The sequence below is a fragment of the Herpailurus yagouaroundi genome, unplaced genomic scaffold, assembly GCF_014898765.1.
Source record: "Herpailurus yagouaroundi ecotype Mexico unplaced genomic scaffold, PumYag 140, whole genome shotgun sequence".
NCBI lineage: Eukaryota > Metazoa > Chordata > Mammalia > Carnivora > Felidae > Herpailurus > Herpailurus yagouaroundi.
In genome coordinates this window covers 77,103,537-77,124,292 of record NW_024412395.1, presented here as the reverse complement: position 1 = coordinate 77,124,292, position 20,756 = coordinate 77,103,537, and the positions used below count along the sequence as shown (strand labels likewise).

General features: G+C 38.7%; 1 protein-coding gene across 2 annotated transcripts in view; it reads right to left on the bottom strand.

The window, feature by feature from the left end:
• PLCL1 (phospholipase C like 1 (inactive)) overlaps positions 1-20,756 on the bottom strand; it is a 336,529-nt gene that overhangs the window by 54,138 nt on the left and 261,635 nt on the right. For both annotated transcript variants that reach the window (XM_040475776.1, XM_040475777.1), the window contains exons 3-4: positions 19,833-20,036; positions 111-186 (exon numbers count right to left, since the gene is read on the bottom strand). In XM_040475776.1, coding sequence (XP_040331710.1) covers positions 111-186; positions 19,833-20,036 — 280 coding nt within the window. The remainder of the gene's footprint in view (positions 1-110; positions 187-19,832; positions 20,037-20,756) is intronic.

The following is a 20,756-nucleotide window of genomic DNA, read 5'->3' as shown; positions in this document are numbered from 1 at the left end:
TATGGCATAAAATATTTGAATTTTAAGAGTAAAAAATGGAAACTTGAAAAATCTACCAAGAATTATCATTAAGTTTCTAAATGAAATGGGGCAGGAGTTGGGGGGATTACCTGCTTTCTGACACTGCACAATCTTTTCCTGGACTGTATCTGCCATTTCTATGAGAAACCGGCTCTCTTGAATCATCTGTCACAAAAATAAAAAAAAGGTGGTTGTTAGCAGTCCTTAAACTGACTCATTGGAAAGACAACACACAGAGAGACTCTCCTGATGCTGGCAGTAATGGGGAACCATGGCCCTGACCACAAGAGGTAGGAGACGGAGGGATAACGTGTGCTCCAACCCCCATTCATTCTAGCACTACCACTAGAGGCACCTACCTTATAATTGCTTCAGTCACATAACATGCTTGGCACATCATGAGTGCCAAATAAGTAATTGCTAAATAGATGTATACACATTCTTTCAGCCCCAGATCACATTCAGGAACACCTCTATTCCATCGCCTCACTCCAAACGTAACTGCAACAATAAGACAAGTGGTACTGGAACAATAGCAACAAGAATCAGAATAAGGCATCACCTAGTAATGAGCTAAAGGACTACTGAACACATCAGTGAAGTTAGCAGCTTGGATTTGAGTGGCCCCAAAATGGTGGAGGTCTGGTCCTCCCTCTAAAAGGACTCCAGCTCCACTGGCAAGAATGAGGAGTGGGTCAGATTTCAGAGACACCAATTATTCAACAGAGCTTGTAGGCAATAACACCAAAATGGTGTCCCTGACCTTTACATTTGGATAGAAAGCAAAAATGTCCAAGGAATAATTAATCTACTGAATGAAGTAGGGGAAATAAGACAACTATTGGAGAGATGGAGAAAAGAAAAATCTGTATGTGAAGAAGGGGGAAGATGATAATCAGTAAAGAAGTTGTGATCAGGATGACAAGGCCTGGGGGTCCCTTTGAAGAAGTGACTAAAGAAAGGCAACCAAGAGGCAAACTAACACTTCTTGAATTTCCAGCCACTCTTCTACCCCCAATAAATGCTGTCCCATCTCATCTGGCTATTCTGTGTTTTGTGTGTCTGAATATTCTGAAGGGACTTTAAGGCAGAATGCAAAGTGGACATGAAGGTCTGGGGTAAGACATCTTTCATAATTAAGTGCTGTTGAACAGATTAGTCTTGTATAATCACTGACAAATATAAAGTGGTTTATGATTACAAATTTTAAATGGAAAAGAGTATTGAATCACAAATTTGTAAGCACTGTGGTAAGTACATGGGATATGATGCATTAAGGAGTAAAAACAGACACATCTCTAGCTTCATGGAGCTCAGAGTCTAGCAGGGAAGTCTACTCAAATGCATGAATGAAATGGGATAATTAATTCAACCAAACAAAATTCAATTACTTGTATTTTCTGCCTAAAGTAGTAGTTGAAAGTAACTTATTTGGAGAGTTAAATTGACCATCAAAACCATAAAAATAGATACCCAAGAAGTTCTAGACTGAGTCAAACATTTTAACTGCATTAACTCTTTCAACTCTCAAAAGGAAGTGGAAAGCTAGTGAATAACAATTTACGAAATGACTAATAGTAGCCTAACTGACTAAAGCTTCCAAGTGAATGAAACTGATAAGCAGAAAAAGATTAAATATGAGGGCAATCTGATTCAGTCTTTTCTAAGCTTAGCATCCATGCATGCAACATCAATTGAGTTTTATTATACTTTCAAAAGTTATATACTGCAATAGTTAAGTAGTAGAATATTTTCATGAAATTCAAGCAAGGGAAACATTCATAAATAATGGACATATTTTGTGACTTTACCATAAGCAAAATAGGTAATATGATATACATTTTTAGAATCATTTAATTTTAAGACCAAAAGAATCTTAGATATCATGGCCACCCCCTTAATTTTGGTTTTAGAAAAAAAGAAGAGATGGGGCGCCTGGGTGGCGCAGTCGGTTAAGCATCCGACTTCAGCCAGGTCACGATCTCGCGGTCCGTGAGTTCGAGCCCCGCGTCAGGCTCTGGGCTGATGGCTCACAGCCTGGAGCCTGTTTCCGATTCTGTGTCTCCCTCTCTCTCTGCCCCTCCCCCGTTCATGCTCTGTCTCTCTCTGTCCCAAAAATAAATAAACGTTGAAAAAAAAAATTAAAAAAAAAAAGAAAAAAAGAAGAGTTATAGAAGTTAAGATTCTTGTCCAAAAAATAGAACTAATTAATTATCAAGCTGGAATTGAAAATGCAGTTTCCTGGCATCCACTTATTGTCATGAAAAAAATAGCACCCCTCTGATTTTGTCTGCCCTGCCCATACTCCAGGAGAGAATGCATGCCTTCAAATACTTGCAATCTTTTTGAGAATAAAATATAGCATTTCCAAAGTCACCTGGCCCAGCCTGTCAGAAAAAAAAAAAATGTGTGAGCATGCCCATAATCAATCCATTTCAACCAGATTCAAATTTGCCCTTTTTTTTTTAAATTTTTTTTTCAACGTTTATTTATTTTTAGGACAGAGAGAGACAGAGCATGAATGGGGGAGGGGCAGAGAGAGAGGGAGACACAGAATCGGAAGCAGGCTCCAGGCTCTGAGCCATCAGCCCAGAGCCCGATGCGGGGCTCGAACTCACGGACCGTGAGATCGTGACCTGGCTGAAGTCGGACGCTTAACCGACTGCGCCACCCAGGCGCCCCAAATTTGCCCTTTTTAAGAAAAACTCAAAAAAGTAACAGGACTGATAATTTCCTTTATTAAATCTTGATTGACATCTTACACTCATTTCCCTTGGTTTTGCTCTCAGTAGAGAACATATTCTTTGATTTTAAGAAACTATTAATTTGTGGCCAGTTTTCTTTGCAGTATTTTACTAAGTATCTCCTCAGTGTTGAGTATAAAAGGAATATAACTTCTGCATCCAAAAACACCATAGCCTCTTTGTAACAACCTGAGAAGGAAGTATCCTCTCTGTCATGGCTACCCTTCTACCTAGACTTTCAAACCCATCTCTACTGCTTCCCTCAGGAATCTGTTTCTAATGATTCCTTCTTTTTTTTTTTTTTTCCAAAATTTCTACCTCTCTCCCGCCTTTTTCCCTTCTCCACACAACATCTCCTACTTTAAAGTAAGCAAAACAAAAACAATAATAAATATTCTATTGGCCTTTGAATGGTTGCCCTCATTAATCCTTCCTTTAAAAATTAGCCCGCATTCATTGTTTTGACTCATGCAAGACTCCACCAAGTCCTTTAAAGTTTAACCTTGGCCTCATGATCAACTACACCTGGCCAATCCTTGGTCTTCATTCATTCCCAACTCAGCAGCTGACACCTCTGATCAGCCCTCCTTCATTTCTGGGACCTTGGTTCTTTTCATGCTTTGCTCTTCCTCTGACTTCTGTACTACCTCTTTCTCCTTTTTTATATCCATACATGTAGGAATCCTCCCAGCTGCCTGGCCTAAGCTCTCCACTGTTTCCTTTCATCGTTATCTCTCCTCTTAGCAATTCCATCCGTGCTTAGAGCTATGAAATTTGTATTCATGCAGATCCCTTCAAAGCCAACATCTTCAACGCTCAGCTCTCTCCTAAATTCCAGATTCATACCTCCAACGGTGTATAGCAGTGGTTTCCAAAGTAGGGAGGTACATGTACTCTGGGGTGGGGAGCACAAGATAATCCTTTGAGGTGTGAGGAGAAACAATGAGGACTTTTATTCACATTTATTTAACCCATAAAACTAGCAAGGAAATTAAGCTTTATAGACTGATCCTGCCCCCCTTGCGAAATCAAGATCAAGTATCTCTAAGGTGGGAACTGAGGTAAGACGAAGAAGGTAATCCCACATTAGGTAAGGGCTGACAACAGCACTCATTTATTAGTTTCTTCCAGAATATTTCAACTTACATATGGCTGTAAAGTAGTAGAGTAAGTACCACTTATATTTTCTTGTTCTAGATAAACTAAGCCTTCCAAATATGCATTCCTGAAAGGAAAATGAAGATTACATAAGCACAAGCAAAAAAGTGAAGATGGCAGAGCAGCTCCTCGTTCTATTCACGCCATGATTTCTTTCTCAGCAACACTGACAAGTGATAACAATGACAGTCGGATCAGATCAACATATTCAATCACACTGGAAGAGCAAAAAGATTTATTTCTATTATTCATAAGTAAAACTTTTAAAATCCAATGCTGATTTCTATTCTTGATTTCTTTTTACACTGTATGAATTGGTATGTTACTGAGTTTGCATCATTTATGAATGAATAAATTCTCAAAATATTTTTACTGAGGAGTTGCTGGGCCCTCTCTATTCGGCTCTCTAGATCCCCTCTCTGCCATGCTCTGGGCTGGGGAAGTTGATCTCTGTGGGCAACGTCAAGCAGGCTCCCTTGCCTCTGATTCCTGTTAGGATTGGCCAATGGGACCAACCTGCAAGGGATCAGGACGGGAGGCGGGAGGAGAGAGGTTTAGGGCAGTTACTCCTTGATCATCCCTTCCCTGCCAGACTGCGGCTCCATAGCTTCCTCTCTACAAGGCCACAGCTCCTGTCAAGTGGCCCTGTTCTGGCAGGTACCATATTACTGAGTGCCAGGAATGGCTCCTTCCCCTTTTCCTTTAGGTCTGCAAGTGATGACAGCTTTCTACTGTTGCTATCTATCCCTGTGGTGCTCACCGCCCACTGATGCTTTACTAACCCATACCCATACGTTTATAACCAAAGCCCTCATTTTCTCACTTAGTCACCCCTTTGAGTATGCTCTCTGCAGACAACAAATAAGGTGGAGTTGCTTACTATCAGATAGCTGTATCTGCAATTTCCAGCATTCTCTGTCTCTTCCAGACACCCAGGTTCAGATCACCAACACACTCTGCCTCACTACATCCAGAAGGTGAGCTCCCACATTCTGTCAGTCACCAAGTCTTGCCTAACCTCCCACTTTTATCCCTTTGCTTCCTTCTTTATCACAACACTCCTGGTTTAAGCCTTCATTCTCACTCTCTAGGCCATCTTTCAAATTCTAATTATCCTTCCGGAAGCAGCTCAAATGTTCTTATCCTCCATTTTACTTTCCCTGCCTCACCCCATTCCCACCTCTACTCCTGCCAAAAAGTGTAGATCTCCTATTTTCTCCAAGCGCCCAAAACTCCCTTGGAGACACTCAAAGATGGCTTTGAATCCCTCTTGGCTACTGGCAGGTTCTGGTCCTTCCCACCTCACTCCCTCCAAATACCACTTCCAGAATCATCGTCCAAAAGCATAGCACTAGCTACTTCCTAGATTTGTTATTTTCTCCTTTGCCTGTTAGATGATGTAAAATTTTCTAACTCCAAGTTTGAGTCTTCTTATTTGCCTCAGCAGCCTCTTCCCCTATGGCTTCCCAATTCTCCCAGGTCCAGGTGTGGCTCACACTTCTCCAAACACACCCCACTTATTCCTCCTTCCTCAGATTTCTTTCTATTAGGGAAGGCTTCTGAATAAGCCACCTCCCTTGGTCAAAATCCCATCAGCCTCAAAACTCACTCGAGTGCCCCCCTCTTCCACTGGTGTCCTGATTTCCCTTCCTCTCCACCTCTCACCTCCAAATCCCAAGAACATTCTATTTCGTTAGTCTGTTTACAAAATGTCTTATTTTCTATATCAAGTTACAATTAACTGCTTACTTACATTATCTCTCACACTTCATTTCTCCAGTAAAGTGTAATTCTAGCAGATCATTTACTCATTTGCCTTTATATCCCCAGATACATCAATTCATTTATAGAATCACCTTTTCCCTATTTCACTCTGTGATCTTTATTTCTTCTACATATCGATTACCCACACATTTACACACAAGAAAGTATTTTATTTATTATTGATCACTTCTCAAACCTATAATTGTCTTTTTGAACTCATTTCTTTTTATCTCTAGTCTTTTTTTCTAGGCTTCTCCACTTTTCTATAATCCAATATGTTCTGAATTCCCCTTCAAATAATCCTTTTAATAGGATTATACCTATAGAAAATACACTACTCAAGTATTAGAAAATACATTTTTAAACATTGTTACTTATTTAAGGTAAAATAAATCAGGACCAAAACATTCAATAAACTCTATGATTCAAGTTATCTTAAAAATACCCCAAATAAATATTTGTTCACCCCATAGTGTAAGATGTTTGTATTTCCCATTGTCTAACAGATCACTTTGTAGTGAGATAGTCAAGTGTGATTTAATTTTCCACACAGAATATCTCAATGAGATATTCTGGATAACCTGAAATCCTTTAGTAATAAAAGTCCTAACTGTTACTCTGAAAATACTCATCATCAATATTCCCAGAACTTAATATCATTGCTCATATGGACTTTTCTCATAAGAGCTTTTGATCATTTTCTCTATGGTAACAGCTTCCATTGTATTTAGAAAAATAATTTTATTCCATTTTCTGCAGTCAACTTTCAGTTAGTAGTTGTAGGGAAAACAAATAAGATAGATGGCCAAAATATACCAATAATTCCAAACCAAATTTAAATCAATAACTTCAACCTCTCCCCCTGGCTTTATATCTAAGTTGTAAAGAAGGGGAAATGGTTGATTTGCGTTTAATCTCCTTCCTAGGTCTCTACAGATCCTGACAGAAATGAAATGTAAAATGCAAAAGCTAAGGAGAGAAGGTGAGAAGCATGTCCTCATAGAATCTCCTTGCTGGGTAGTCAGTGTACTTATTCAGCCAAAGGTAGGTTGACTCAGTTGATAGAATCTGGCAGCATGCTGGGTTTACATGGAGGTCTCAGCCTCAGCTCCCAGTTGCCTCTGTCTGTTGTAGTAATACAAAGAGTTTTTCTTTGGTTCTGTCACATGAATATCGCCTCATGGATCTTATTTCCTTACCATGGCTTTGAATCTAAAAGAATAGAAGACTTATTCAGACAGAGATTAGCATTTCTTTAAGCATTAGATGTGTCCTAATCAGCAGTGTGTTTTCAGTTAAGACCAAAATCATTTATTTAAAATAAAAATTTTAGGGGCAACTGGGCAGCTCAGTTAGTTAAGTGTCCGACTTTAGCTCAGGTCATGGTCTCACAGTTCGTGAGTTCGACCCCACGTTGAGCTCTGTGCTGACAGCTCAGAGCCTGGAGCCTGCTTCAGATTCTGTGTCTCCCTCTCTCTTTGCCCCTCCCCCACTAGTGCTCTGTCTCTCTTTCTCTCTCAAAAATAAACATTAAAAAAGTAATAAATAATAAAATAAAATAAAAATTTTACCAAAGGGGGATAGTAATGCTTTTACTCAGGGATGGACTAAAGTGTCCTACCTGTGTGAATAAACTGTGCTTCCAGCTCTTCTCAATAGGGAATTTAGGGGCACCTGGGTAGTTCCATCATTTAAGCATCCAACACTTGATTTCGGCTCAGGTCGTGATCCCACAGTTCATGAGTTCAAGCCCCACGTCAGGCTCTGAGCTGACAGTGTGGAGCCTGCCTGGGATTCTCTCTCATCCCCTCTCTCTGCCCCTCCCCCACTCACACTGTCCCTCTCTTTCTCTCTCTCTCTTTCAAAATAAATTTTTAAACAACTTTTAAAAATAGGGAATTTAATTGCCTGGGATCATTGCAGAGTCAATGTAACCACTGAATGGTACTAAAAAGATCAATTTTTGTCATATCATGACTCATAAACCTTCCACAGATTCCAACTTTCTCCTGAGTATATTCAAATTCTTAGAACCACAGAACTTTATATTTACAAGTCACCTTCCGGACCATCTATCATGGACAACACCATTTTATAAGAGAAAAAATTGAGCCTACATGGGCTTTCCTAAAACCAAACAGCTGGTCAGTGAAATAGTTTAGACTAGAACCGAGGTTCATGAGGAGCAGATCTAAGCTTATGAGTTGCTTTGTGATACTGATGTTATATTAAAGTGCAGAATTTCCACTGCAAGTACAAATTTGTGATAAATGTTAATAAAGTAAAATTCACCAAGTAAAGTATCATAAAAATACATGTTTCCCTGACTACTTCTCCTTCCACGTCTAATTTGCAGCAGGCATCAACCAACATAGATATTCTTCCTATCAAACCTAGAGAGAAATATACTCAGTGGCATCTACTGCTCTTTCAGGAAGGAGTTATCAAATTTGGAAAGTTAATCACTTAAGAATATGCCAATCTGCTCTAGACCTATTTTGTTCTCTCCTCTTAAGAAGACTGAGGGGCGTCTGGGTTCCTCAGTCAGTTAAGCCTCTGACTCCATTTTGGCTCAGATCATGATGCCCCGGTTCATGAGTTTGAGCCCTGCATCAGGCTCTGACCTGACAGTTTGGAGACTGCTTGGGATTTTTTCCTCTATCCCTCTCTCTCTGCACCTCCCCCGCTCAGGCTCTCTTACTCTAAGAAAGAAAGAAAGAAAGAAAGAAAGAAAGAAAGAAAGAGAAAGAAAGAAAGAAAAGAAAAAGAAAAAAACTTGAAATAAGACTTAAATTTTATCAAACTTGATACCTTTTAAAATCAAATATATATTTACATATATATTTGCCAACTAGAATGAACACAACTTCCTTCAATTTTTAATTTCTTTAAAAGTTTTAAATCCAATGGATTGTTAATAAATTGGCATCTGTTGATTTTAAGCAAAGTCAATCTTATTGAGACTGTTAATTTCAGTGAAACAGATACACATATAAGGCCAGAACATTTGCAAGCTTACTGGAAGTCCACTGCATTTGATGTATGCAACAAAGTATTCTCTGTCCTGGGATTAACTCTATGTTACATTTTCAAGCCTCATTCATGATGATACAGGACAAGAGAACTCACACGGAGCAGGCCAAACATTTGTCTCCACATCCATGACAGTGATAAGATCTACTTCAGGGAGCTGCTGTCTGCATAGGGGGATCATTTTACCTTTTCTTTTCTCCAGATGTTCTATTTCCATAATATAGTTGTCAGCTATATCTTGAATAACCATTAGAAATATTTGTTTTTGTCTCCACTATGATTAAATTTTAAATTTTAGTTCATTCATAAAAAAAATTGTCAGGTTACTAACCATTGTGAACCAACTCGAGAATTTCACTTGAGTCTTCAGAAATGCAAAGCACACTTTGAGGATGCGTGCACAATATTTCACAGAGATCTAGCCTGTGATGTAGACAGCTTATTGATTCACCTCTGAGGTCTGGTGTCCTTGGAATGCTGGTACCAAGTGGAAATGCTGTCAACCTTCAAGATGTTGACACTTCCCCCAATATGCAAAAAATGTATCAGAAGACATTGCTACACCTACAAGTAGAAGTTTCAATGCACTGAGCATATGATACCTTGTTTTTAAATAAGCAGCTCTATTTGAGCACCTACCAGCAGGCTCTTTTTTTTTTTTTTTTTTTTTTTTTTTTTTTTTTTGCATCTATTAGTACACAGTTAGCTTTTTGAAAAGCAAACCAATATAAAGTTCTACACAAATTTCACAATGAGAGAGTGATAGGAGAGTATCTGTAACTTACCTAATTTCAATTCAAATTGATTTCAATAAGTAAAACTATATTGAGAGACTGCAGACATACCACAACTTTTTCCTTTCCTGAGCCTCAATGTATCTTTGTAATAACACTGACAACCCATTATGTTCCGCTTAACTGATAACCTGGCAGCATATTGATTCCATTACAAGAGTAATTAAAGATAGCAATTAGTTCTTTTTGCTAGATTCCTGATCATGCTAACAAAACCAACTGTTCTCCAAATCATACCCCTGACAGACTTAGTAAAAGATTAAATAACCCTTGACCCACGTTCTCAAGATTGTTTTTGCTTTCTTTTATATCATCAGAAAATCTGTTGCTCTTATCATAGTAAAGTTTTAACTTTTATGTTAATGTTAAATAATTCAGCACAGAAGTCACCTTCAGAGAATACTTTGGGCTTATTTTTCAGTTGCAATCTCCTGTAAGTATTCCACCTCTGAATGTTGTATTCAAAACATTAATTACCTAAAAGTTTTCACATTAATTTAAAACACTGAAAAAGCCCAAATATGTTAAGCAAATACTTCTTGATGATTCATGAAAAAGTAGACAGGTCAGAACATTAGAAAAGAAAAAATTCAGCTATCTGAAGAAAAAAATCATATAAAGGTTGGACAGCATTTTTCTTTTAAAATTAGTTGCAGATAGGGACTTCTCATTTGTATTTGCTACTCCTTATGAAGGTTCTATCATAACCTGAGAATGTACAAATAAGTGGCCCATGAGTAACAAGGGTCATAGATCCTTGAATTACCTCCCCAGTGCTCTGGAGTAGACCCTGGACAGAAAGGCTAGGGCTTCTTTAGAGAAGGGAGAGGTGAGTGAAAATAAAAACATTCTAGAGAGACAGAACGTTTTTCAAAAAAAAATTCTTTGCAAATAAAATTCTGTTGAGCATGGAGTGGAAATGGGGGTGGGGTGTATTACAAGTCACTGTGAAAAGTCCATCGTATTACTTAAGTTCCTTAGACTCCATCCACTTTAGGACATAAAACATCATCTGCTCCACTATGTAGATGTTGTATGTCTCTATTCATGCCCCCCCTTTTCAAATTTTTTTAATGTTTATTTACTTTTGAGAGAGAGAGAGAGAGAGAGAGAGAGACAGAGTGTGAGTGGGGAGGGGCAGAGAGGGAGACACAGAATCCAAAGCAGGCTCCCAGCTGTCAGCACAGAGCTGACGCAGGGCCTGAACTCAAAAACCGTGAAATCATGACCTGAAGTCAGACACTAAACCCACTGAGCCACCCAGGCAGCCCACTGTTCCTGCCCTTGTAAGGCGTTAAGTCCTGCCTTCTCATCAGGATTTTTTATTCCTCAAGGATAGAAATTTTGATTCATACCATTTCTCCCCCTCAGCAACTTGCACAGTAACGTGTCTAAGACCTGTTTATTGAGTTGACGAATCAAAAGCTTAATGACTTATACAAAATGATATATTGAAAGAGAAAGTGTTGTTTTTTGTTGTCAAAGAGTCAAAGGCCCATCATGCTTTACAAATAGCTATTTGTGCTGATAACTGTCTCTGTTTATTCGTCTCTGTATTGTACAAAATCTACTAAAGTTCTTTATAGTTGGTATGTACTGAATGTTATGAATAAATTCAATAAATGACTCTTTTCTTAATAAGGTCAATTTTGTGAGAAGTTAGGACAAAGGGCTGGACTTAGATTGATGGAGAGTGAACTAAGGCTAAGAAGGCATTCTAGGTGGTATAGAAAGGAGATACAAAGGATGGAAAATAAAAAGGAGGTGGGAAATACATCAGCTTAACTGAAGGAGAGGGTACAAACAGAAGGAAATGGGAAATGAGATTGGCAAAACAGCCAGCACTGGTGGGCGAAGATTTTGCAAGTCTAGTAAAAACTCAAAAATAGAATTTGAGAATGATTATTCCAATTGTTGAATTAGGGAAAGGTAGAGACTAAATGAGGGACTAGTCAACCTACTAAAAAATTCAGGTAGGAGAAGAAGAGAGTCTGGTAAGAACCTAGGCTAAGTCAATATAAGAAAATAGATACATGGGGCACCTGGGTAGCTCAGTGGGTTAAGCATAAGACTCTTGAATTTGGCTCAGGTCATGATCCCAAGCCCCACATCAGCCTCTACACTGAGCATGGAGCCTGCTTCAGATGTTCTCTCTCTCTCTCTCTCTCTCTCTCCCCCCCCCCCCTTTCTCGTTCTCTCCCTCAAAAAAGAAAAAAAGAAAATGGACACATGAGAAAAACATGAGGAAAAAAAGCAATGGATCTCATTAATATTGAATTATAAATTAAAAGACCTTATTGGAGTTAATAGAGAGAAAGCATTTGAAATGATTTAGAGGAACTGAGGATGATTGGCAAGGTGGTATCTTTTGCAGTGGTCTGGAAATGGTAAATGAATACCTAGGGAATAAGAAGATGAACCAGTTTTTGACCTATGAAATTTTTGATGTTGGTTCTTTAGACACCCAAGAATGTTCTGTATTCAAATGTAGCAATGTGACTAGAGTAAAACATTAAGGTTGGGGCTAAAGATGGGTTTCAAAAATAATATGAAATCGACATGCATACAAATACTATTGTAGAAAGAAAAAAGTCCTATCTATTAAAACAAACTAATTTTGACAGTGTCCTACTGAAATTATAAAGTATTTTCCAATGAAATTGCCCACTGTTGCAACTTCATGTTAAATGATAAAGAACATGAAAAAAAAATTTTTTTTTTAAATGAAAAGGGGCGCCTGGGTGGCGCAGCCGGTTAAGCGTCCGACTTCAGCCAGGTCACGATCTCGCGGTCCGTGAGTTCGAGCCCCGCGTCAGGCTCTGGGCTGATGGCTCGGAGCCTGGAGCCTGTTTCCGATTCTGTGTCTCCCTCTCTCTCTGCCCCTCCACCGTTCATGCTCTGTCTCTCTCTGTCCCAAAAATAAATAAAAAATGTTGAAAAAAAATTAAAAAAAAAAAAAAGAACATAAGAAGATCACCAGCCACAGACTCATAGGCCTGGGATGGACCTTACCACGTCACCTGCCCTAATTGTAAGCTGCTGGAACACAGCATCTGCTTGCTATACCTTCCAGAGCATTCAAACCAGTGGCTTGCACATGGGAGGAACTCAGTCAATGTTTATAAAATTAAATATCTCCATGCTTGGCTTTAACACTGGGCAGCTCTTTAGGTAACCAATTCCATTTTTTAACAGCCCCAAGAATTAGACTATTCCTAACAACAACAACAACAACAACAACAACAACAACAAAACCTTACATCATTTTTATTTGTAAAACATAATTATATTGCATTAGCAACCTTAAAAGACTTGACAGCGACTCTATATTTCCTACTTCAGTGGATATTTTGTTTGTTTGTTTATTTTCACATAGAGAGAGAGAGAGAGCATGAGTGGGGGAGGAGCAGAGAGAGAGGGATCAAGAGAATCCCAAGCAGGCTGCACACTGTCAGTTCAGAGCTCGACACAGGACTCAGTCTCCAAACAGTAAGGTCATGACCTGAGCCAAAATCAAGAGTTGGATGCTTAACCAACTGAGCCACCCAGGAGCCCCAATTTTCTTAGAGAAAGAGAAAATCCAGAGTGGGCAAGTGAAGCTTACTCTTTCAGAGACCTGGGCAAAAAAAATAAATAAAAAATTAATTAATTAAAAAATCACAGGGCAATAAAGGAACAGGTCACTTAGAAGTGGTGCTCTGGCTTTCAATTATATCCTGGGGACAATTTCTGAAAATCTGTCCTGGTGACCACAGGACCACTGAAATGGCAATGTAACAAGCCTAATACCAATAGCCCTCCACTGTGGATCTTTAGTTCAGGAAGGAGGCATCAATTCCACCTTCAGCTTTTAGAACCCATTCTACTTGCCTAAGTTATTGATTAATAATGTTCCCAGTTTGCTTTAGTGCTTTTCAGAAGCTGTCCCATCCCACCTCTGGCTGGGACATGTATTTGCTATCGGGAAAATCACCTCTGCTTCAGCTGCCCCAAATAGCAGACAGATGTTTATAGCTACATCCCTATTCAGAGTATTAAGGGATATTGTAAACAGCATTGTTCTTAGGAAAAATTGTAATTCTTTGAGCAAACTCACCCTCAGCTAACCCAGACTTGAGGAACACTCTGTCATTAAGATCTCTTCCTTTTCCCAGGTAAAAATTTGTTGCAGGACAGGATCTGTTACGTTCACTCAAAGCCACAAATTACTGATAACCCACTGTATTATTATTCATAGCTATTTTTTTGCCATTTAAATTTTTTTTAATGTTTATTTATTTTTGGGAGAGAGAGACAGAGTGCTAGCGGGGGAGGGGCAGAGAGAGAGGGAGACACAGAATCCAAAGCAGGTTCCAGGCTCTGAGCTGTCAGCACAGAGCCCGACGCGGGCTCAGACTTGTGAACCACAAGAGCATGACCTGAACCAAAGTCGGACACTCAACCGACTGAGCCACCCAGGTGCCCCCTTTTTTTTGGCATTTTAAAAGAGAATAAAAAGTCTTAACCCAAAGGAATTTATTATAATTTTGGAATTTCAAGTACCAGATAGAAAACCTATATTTTAAATAAGATACAGAATGGGAGGGAAGGTGTCTTCTGAAATTACGCCATGTAAATAAGCCTACTCTACTATGGATATATAGTAGATATATATTTGATTTCTTGATATCAACACAGATACTACAATAGAATTATAATTGCAATGTTAATACTAAAATGACTTTTAAGACTGAATCTTTAAGACCCTCAAGAAGAAATATTTCCAAATATTAAATTAGCCAGTGTTTGATAAGGAATAGAGCCATCTCAGGTCATTAGGGAAAAGCTAAATTTAGGGGGGGGAATCTATGCAGAGGAACTCAGGGTTAATGTTTTCTAAAATATTTTCATTTTATTTCCGGTTGATAAATAGGATAGTTTGATACACTCAGGTTGGCTTTCAGTAAATGGAGGTTACTTGTTGCCTGATTTGTTTCTTTTGATACTGAAATAAGCCAAATTTGTATCTGTTCAGAAATGACTTCAGGTCTTTTTTTATTGTAAATGTATTCTATGCTTTTTTTAGTAGTTACAACTTTTCCTCTTGGATAGCGTCTATATAATTCATTACCATTTTTGAGAAATCCAAATATTTAAGTGATTTGAGTCTAAGTTGAACATACAAGCTGTTCATTTTGGAATACGTGCCCCCCCCCTACCACCACCACCACCACCCAGGATTTATCTTCAGCCTTAGTCATCCAACTTTTTTTTTATTAATAGTCTGTAAAGGATTTTTTTAGACTTTATTTTTACAAAAAGTTTTAGGTTTACATAAAAACTGAGCTGAAAGTACATAGAATTCCTATAAACGCCCTGAGCCCATCCTCATTTTCCTACTGTTAACATCTTTCTTTAATGTGGTATATTTATTATAGTTGATGAGCCAATATTGATACAGTATTATTAAAGTCCATACTTTACATTAGAGTTAACTCTGTTATACACTGTATTAATTTTGACAAATGTATAATGATATATATCCACTATTATAGTATCACATAGAATAGTTTCAGTGGGGGTGCCTGGGTGGCTCCGTTGGTGAAGCACCTGACTGTTGGTTTCAGTTCAGGTCATGATCTCACGGTTCATGAATTGGAGCCCCGCATTGAGCTCTGCACTGGCAATGCAGAGCCTGCTTGGGATTCTCCCTCTCTCTGCCCCTCCCCTGCGCGTGGTCTCTCACTCTTTCTCACAATAAATAAACTTAAAAAAAAAAAAAAAAGAATAGTTTCAGTGTCCCAAGAATCCTCTGTGCTCTACCTATTCATCCCTCCCTCCCTCACCCCACCCTGTGGCCCATCTCCAGCCCCTTGATCTTTTTACAGTCTCCATAGTTTTGTCTTTGTCTGTAGGGGTTTTTTAACTACAAGTATAAGACAGGGAACAGTTTGGTTACAGTGGTGTCACAGAGGTAAAACAAAGGAGATTTAAAGATTTACCATAAAACCCATCAATTATGGCATCAGAACTATACTATTTCTGCCAACAATAAATGCTTCTATTTGTTTTTTATTCGGCTAACATTAATTGGCAATATAGTCCATGCCAGCACTGTTTTAGATGAGGGAGGTAACTGTAGGAAGCAACACACAGGGTCTGGGCCCTCATGGTGTATACATTCAAACTGAAGGGGAAAGGCGGGCAGAAATTCAACAAAAAGTCAAGCAAAATATTTTTCATTACTGCTAAGTAGGATGATGGAAATATATAAGGTTATGTGACAGAGCAACAAGTGGGGACAGTTACCAGGGAAGACTTCTCTGAGGATATGACATTTGAACTAAAAATTAAGAGATAAGAAGCAACTATTCATACAAGAGAAGATTCTAGGCAGAGGGAACCACAAATAAAATAACCCAGAGATGGAAACAAACTTGACCTGATTGAAGAAAGAAAGAAACCCCATGTGGCTGGGGGGAGTGAACAGAAGAAAGACTGTGGGGGTGAGGCTGGGAGAGGCAGAGGAGGCTGGGAGAGGGGAGTGAGATAGGTATGCAAGGCCTGATCATAAATGACCTTATACACCACGATCATAAATGACCCTATAGAGCACAGTAAGGAGTTTCAATTTTATATTAATGGGAAGCCAATGTAGGATTTTAGGCAGGAAAGTGACATGATCAGATTTATGTGTTTTAAATGATCATTCTGGATCTCCAGAGTATCTTAGAAGACTTCTTTAAAATAAATATTAACACAAATATATCAAGAGCTTGAAGGTGCCAACCAATACAATGCAAATCCTAGAAAGTAAAAATGGTGTTTTCACGTTCGAGGCTAATATCATCATTATTTATATCTGTTTCTACCCACTTCCTCCCTAAAAGAAATAACCCAGCAGAGCTGTCAAAAGAGTTTTCAATTACTTGCAAGGTCTTCTGAGTTTGCCATTTGGCATAGGGATATTTACACTCAAAATTATTTCCATAAATCATTTCCATGGGGAACTATAGATGAATATATCATTGTAAGTATTTCTGTTTTCTACTCCAACTTTTACTTTAAGCTTTGGAAAATCATGCTAAGCCTGTAATTACAACTTGCATTTTAAAAATACAAATGAGGGGCGCCTGGGTGGCGCAGTCGGTTAAGCGTCCGTCTTCAGCCAGGTCACGATCTCGCGGTCCGTGAGTTCGAGCCCCGCGTCAGGCTCTGGGCTGATGGCTCACAGCCTGGAGCCTGTTTCCGATTCTGTGTCTCCCTCTCTCTCTGCCCCTCCCCCGTTCATGCTCTGTCTCTCTCTGTCCCAAAAATAAATAAAAATGTGGAAAAAAAATTTTAAAAATACAAATGAGAAAAGGTTGATGTTCAGATTTAGCTCCCACAGATAAAACTGAGAAAACAAAACAGCATCGGACACTTGGAGATGTGAAATGGAAACTGGCCAACCACAGTCCAGGTGCTTTTGTAAGCTGCCTTTTCCAAGCCCAGCTCCAGGGGAATAGACTCCCCTCCCAGGGAATGATTTTTCTTTCTTAGTTTCACAGAGAATTGGAGGAATAAGTGATTTCCACTGTCTGTCTCTATGGCAACTAGTACCCTAATTTCACCTCTTAAATGGCAATTATACCTATTCACTGAATAGCTTTCAGTCCCTGCTTTTATGATGAAAAAACTGATTTCATGAAAAATGAGATATAGGTAATAGGTGAACTTTTCCCCCAGCAGTCATGGAATACAGTTTAAAAGAGGTATGATAATTCAGAAGGAGAATGCATTCTATGGGGTTTTTTCTTTTTCAATTATAGGATGTGTATCCCAAATGTTTTTCCTCTAGTCATTTTTTAATGATAAAATATTTTTCAATTATGAAAATTAGTTGGGTTCCTTGTAAAGAGTTTGGCAAATAGAGAATAAAAATTAGAAAAGCATAAATAAGAAAATAAAGTTCACTCTCTTTATTTAAAAATACTTACTATGAATATTTTACTAACATTGTAGATATGTATACATGTAAATACAATATAAATCCTATAGTGTATATTTTTATAACCAGGCTTTTTCACAAAATATGTTATGAGAAGTTTTCCATACCTTTAAATATTCTTCTAATGCATGATTTTAGTGGGTTCAAGAGCATACATCTTGGTTTACTATATTTCATTTAACTATAGTTCTATGTTGACATTATTAAACATAAATGTTTATGCATATCATTATTGCTTTAGAATAAATCCCAGGAAAGAAATACATAAATCAAATGAGGTAAACATTTTCAATACTATTGCTAAATTTTTCTCCCAAAAGATTATATCAATTTGTTTTCCCAGTAGAGGTAGATGGATGAGAGTATCCATTATCTTAAATTCTCTATCAGAGGTATGATATTTTTTAGTGCCAATGAGAGGGAATATCTCACTACATTTCTTTAATATCTTTAACCTAAAACTCATTTTAAGGTTAAATATGGTTTTAGGTTTTCATTGTCTTCTTTTTTTTAGGAGGAAGAGATACATGAACTGCCTGTTCATCTCTGAAGTAAAGAATATTTGTGGGACACCTGGGTGGCTCGGTCACGTGGACTCTTGATTTCGGCTCAGGTCATGATCTCATGGTTTGTGGGGATACCTGCGTCGGGATCTGTGCTGACAGTTAGAGCCTGTTTGGAATTCTCTCTCTCCCTCTCTCTCTTTCTCTCTCTCTCTCTCTCTCTCTGCCTCTGCCCCTCCCTCACTTGCTCGTGTGTGTGTGTGCGCGCACGTGTGCATGTGCACGTGCGCACACACACACACTCTCGCACTCTCTCAAAATAAACATTAAAAAGGGACTTTTTTTTTTTCAACGTTTATTTATTTTTGGGACAGAGAGAGACAGAGCATGAACGGGGGAGGGGCAGAGGGGGAGGGGCAGAGAGAGAGGGAGACACAGAATCGGAAACAGGCTCCAGGCTCCGAGCCATCAGCCCAGAGCCCGAAGCGGGGCTCGAACTCACGGACCGTGAGATCTTGACCTGGCTGAAGTCGGACGCTAAACCGACTGCGCCACCCAGGTGCCCCAAAAAGGGACTATTTTTATTCCCTAATAACTCTCCTCCCTCTGTTTCTTAGCATGAGAAGAGATAACTTGTAGTTGAGCACATAGCCCCTTGACATAGATACTTCCCATTCTCCTCTTCAGCTAAGTGTGTCTGTTTTAACTCTAGGCTCATGAAATATAAGCAGAAATGATCTATGCTATTTCAGAGAAATGTCCTTAAAGGCAGAAGATATACTTTCTTTTCCTCTTCATCATTTCTGATGACTGGAATGCAGATTTTATGGCTGGAGCTTCAGCAGCCATTTTGGACCAGAAGAATAATGGTCACACTGCAGGGATGGTAGAGCAGAAAGGTAGAGGGAGCCTAAGTTCCTAAGAACTTTATAGAAGTTTCATCCTGGAAGGCTGGGTCCAGATTTTTATTTGAAGGAGTACAACTGTATTTTTTTTTAATGTTTATTTATTTATTTTTGAGGGAGGGGTAGGAGGTAGAGAGAGAAAGACAGAGAATCCCAAGGAGGCTCCACACTGTCAGCACAGAGCCTGATGCAGGGCTCAAACTCATGAGCCGTGAGATTACGAGCAAAAAATCAAGAGTCGAATGTTTAGCCAACTGAGCCACCCAGGCACCCCTAAAACTTTGTATTTTTAAGCCATGATTGTATTGCACTGTTTGTTTTATCAAGCTGAAATTAAACCTAATTGACGTAAGATTTTTTCCCCATTTTTTTCTCACTGATTTTTAAGGATAGTTTACACTTCATCTGATATATAAGTTACAAATTTTTCCAATTTTTCATTTGCTCCTTAGTTTTTTATGGAATTAGGAGATGCAAAAATATAACTATCCTTACATTTAATTGCTACATAAATTCCATTATATAGTCAGAAAAAAATCATTTAATAGTATCATCTTAGAAATATAAATTCCAGAGACATATTTTGTCTCAAACATCATACAGCAGTGAGAAGCATAAACTCATTTCCTACAGGTATACAATTAAACGGTTATGTTGCAGGCTAACATCATTTAGATGGTCAAAATTGTGCTTTGAAGACTTTATCAATAATTCATTCCTTGCTAAAGCAGAGAATTTCTATTTGTAATCTGTGGGGCTCTGGGTTCAAAGCACTGCCTCAGAGGTCTTCACTGGGACCTAGGGGAAGTTGAGTGGGTGTGCTGTGTCTGCCACCTGCAATGTTATTTACTCATCAGAGTTACACAAAGGAGCCCCTGTCAGATGATTCCCCACACACACACACACATTCAGGTAAGAAATATAGAGTCACAATTTCCTACCAGATCATAGGCAGCCAACATTTTTTTCTGCACATCTGGAATTGCCCCCAGAGGCTCCAGATAAGGAAAGTTGTCTTTCATCACAAGAGAGACTGAGGGAGTATTGTCACTGGTGATGAGCCGAGAGGACAAGGTCAACAGACACTGCTTCAGACTGGCAATCGGAGGAAGTCCACACAACTCCTTAATAGACACTATGGCATTCTGTGGGGAAGAAAACATGGAATTATACTTCTGACCACATGACACATCACCCCCAGCACTTCTAGGTTTACACTAAAGTATATTCATTAAAAGTATACCCTTTAATGCATACATGTTTGGAGGAAACTGGATTATAATCAGCCAAAAATGTAATGTGCAGAGATGACACACAGAGCTAATCCATGATTACAACTCATCTTTCTCATTTTTAGCAACTGTCACATTATGCCATAAAGTAAAGCAGACTGTGAACCAAGGCTACACAGTGCTTTTCAAAGCAGAGCACTGGAATAGTCACACAAATCAGCATTGGCTGGTTGTGAATATCTTACTTGATTTGTATCATGATGATCATAAAAATAAGTCCATGATTGTACATTGGAGTGCATCTTCTGTGAGCTTTTCCCCTCAAGGTAGCAGGCTGCAATTACTCACCATCCTCCATTCGACTAACCATCAAAGGTATTTCTTTGTCGTCGCATCAGAAATGCACCTGACAGGTGCACATACTGAAACAAATTTCATGTATAGCTACATTTGTCCATGTTACAGGCTTTTAAAATTCATTTGAAATAGGAATTATGCCTATTTTGTGTTTTATTAATAGGGAGCAGTACCTAATCTATTCTATGTCGAACGAATTTAGTGACAATGATAGTAATTCATTTTTCTACTGATTAGGCTCCAAACAATTCTTAACCCAAAAGACTATGTGTTGGG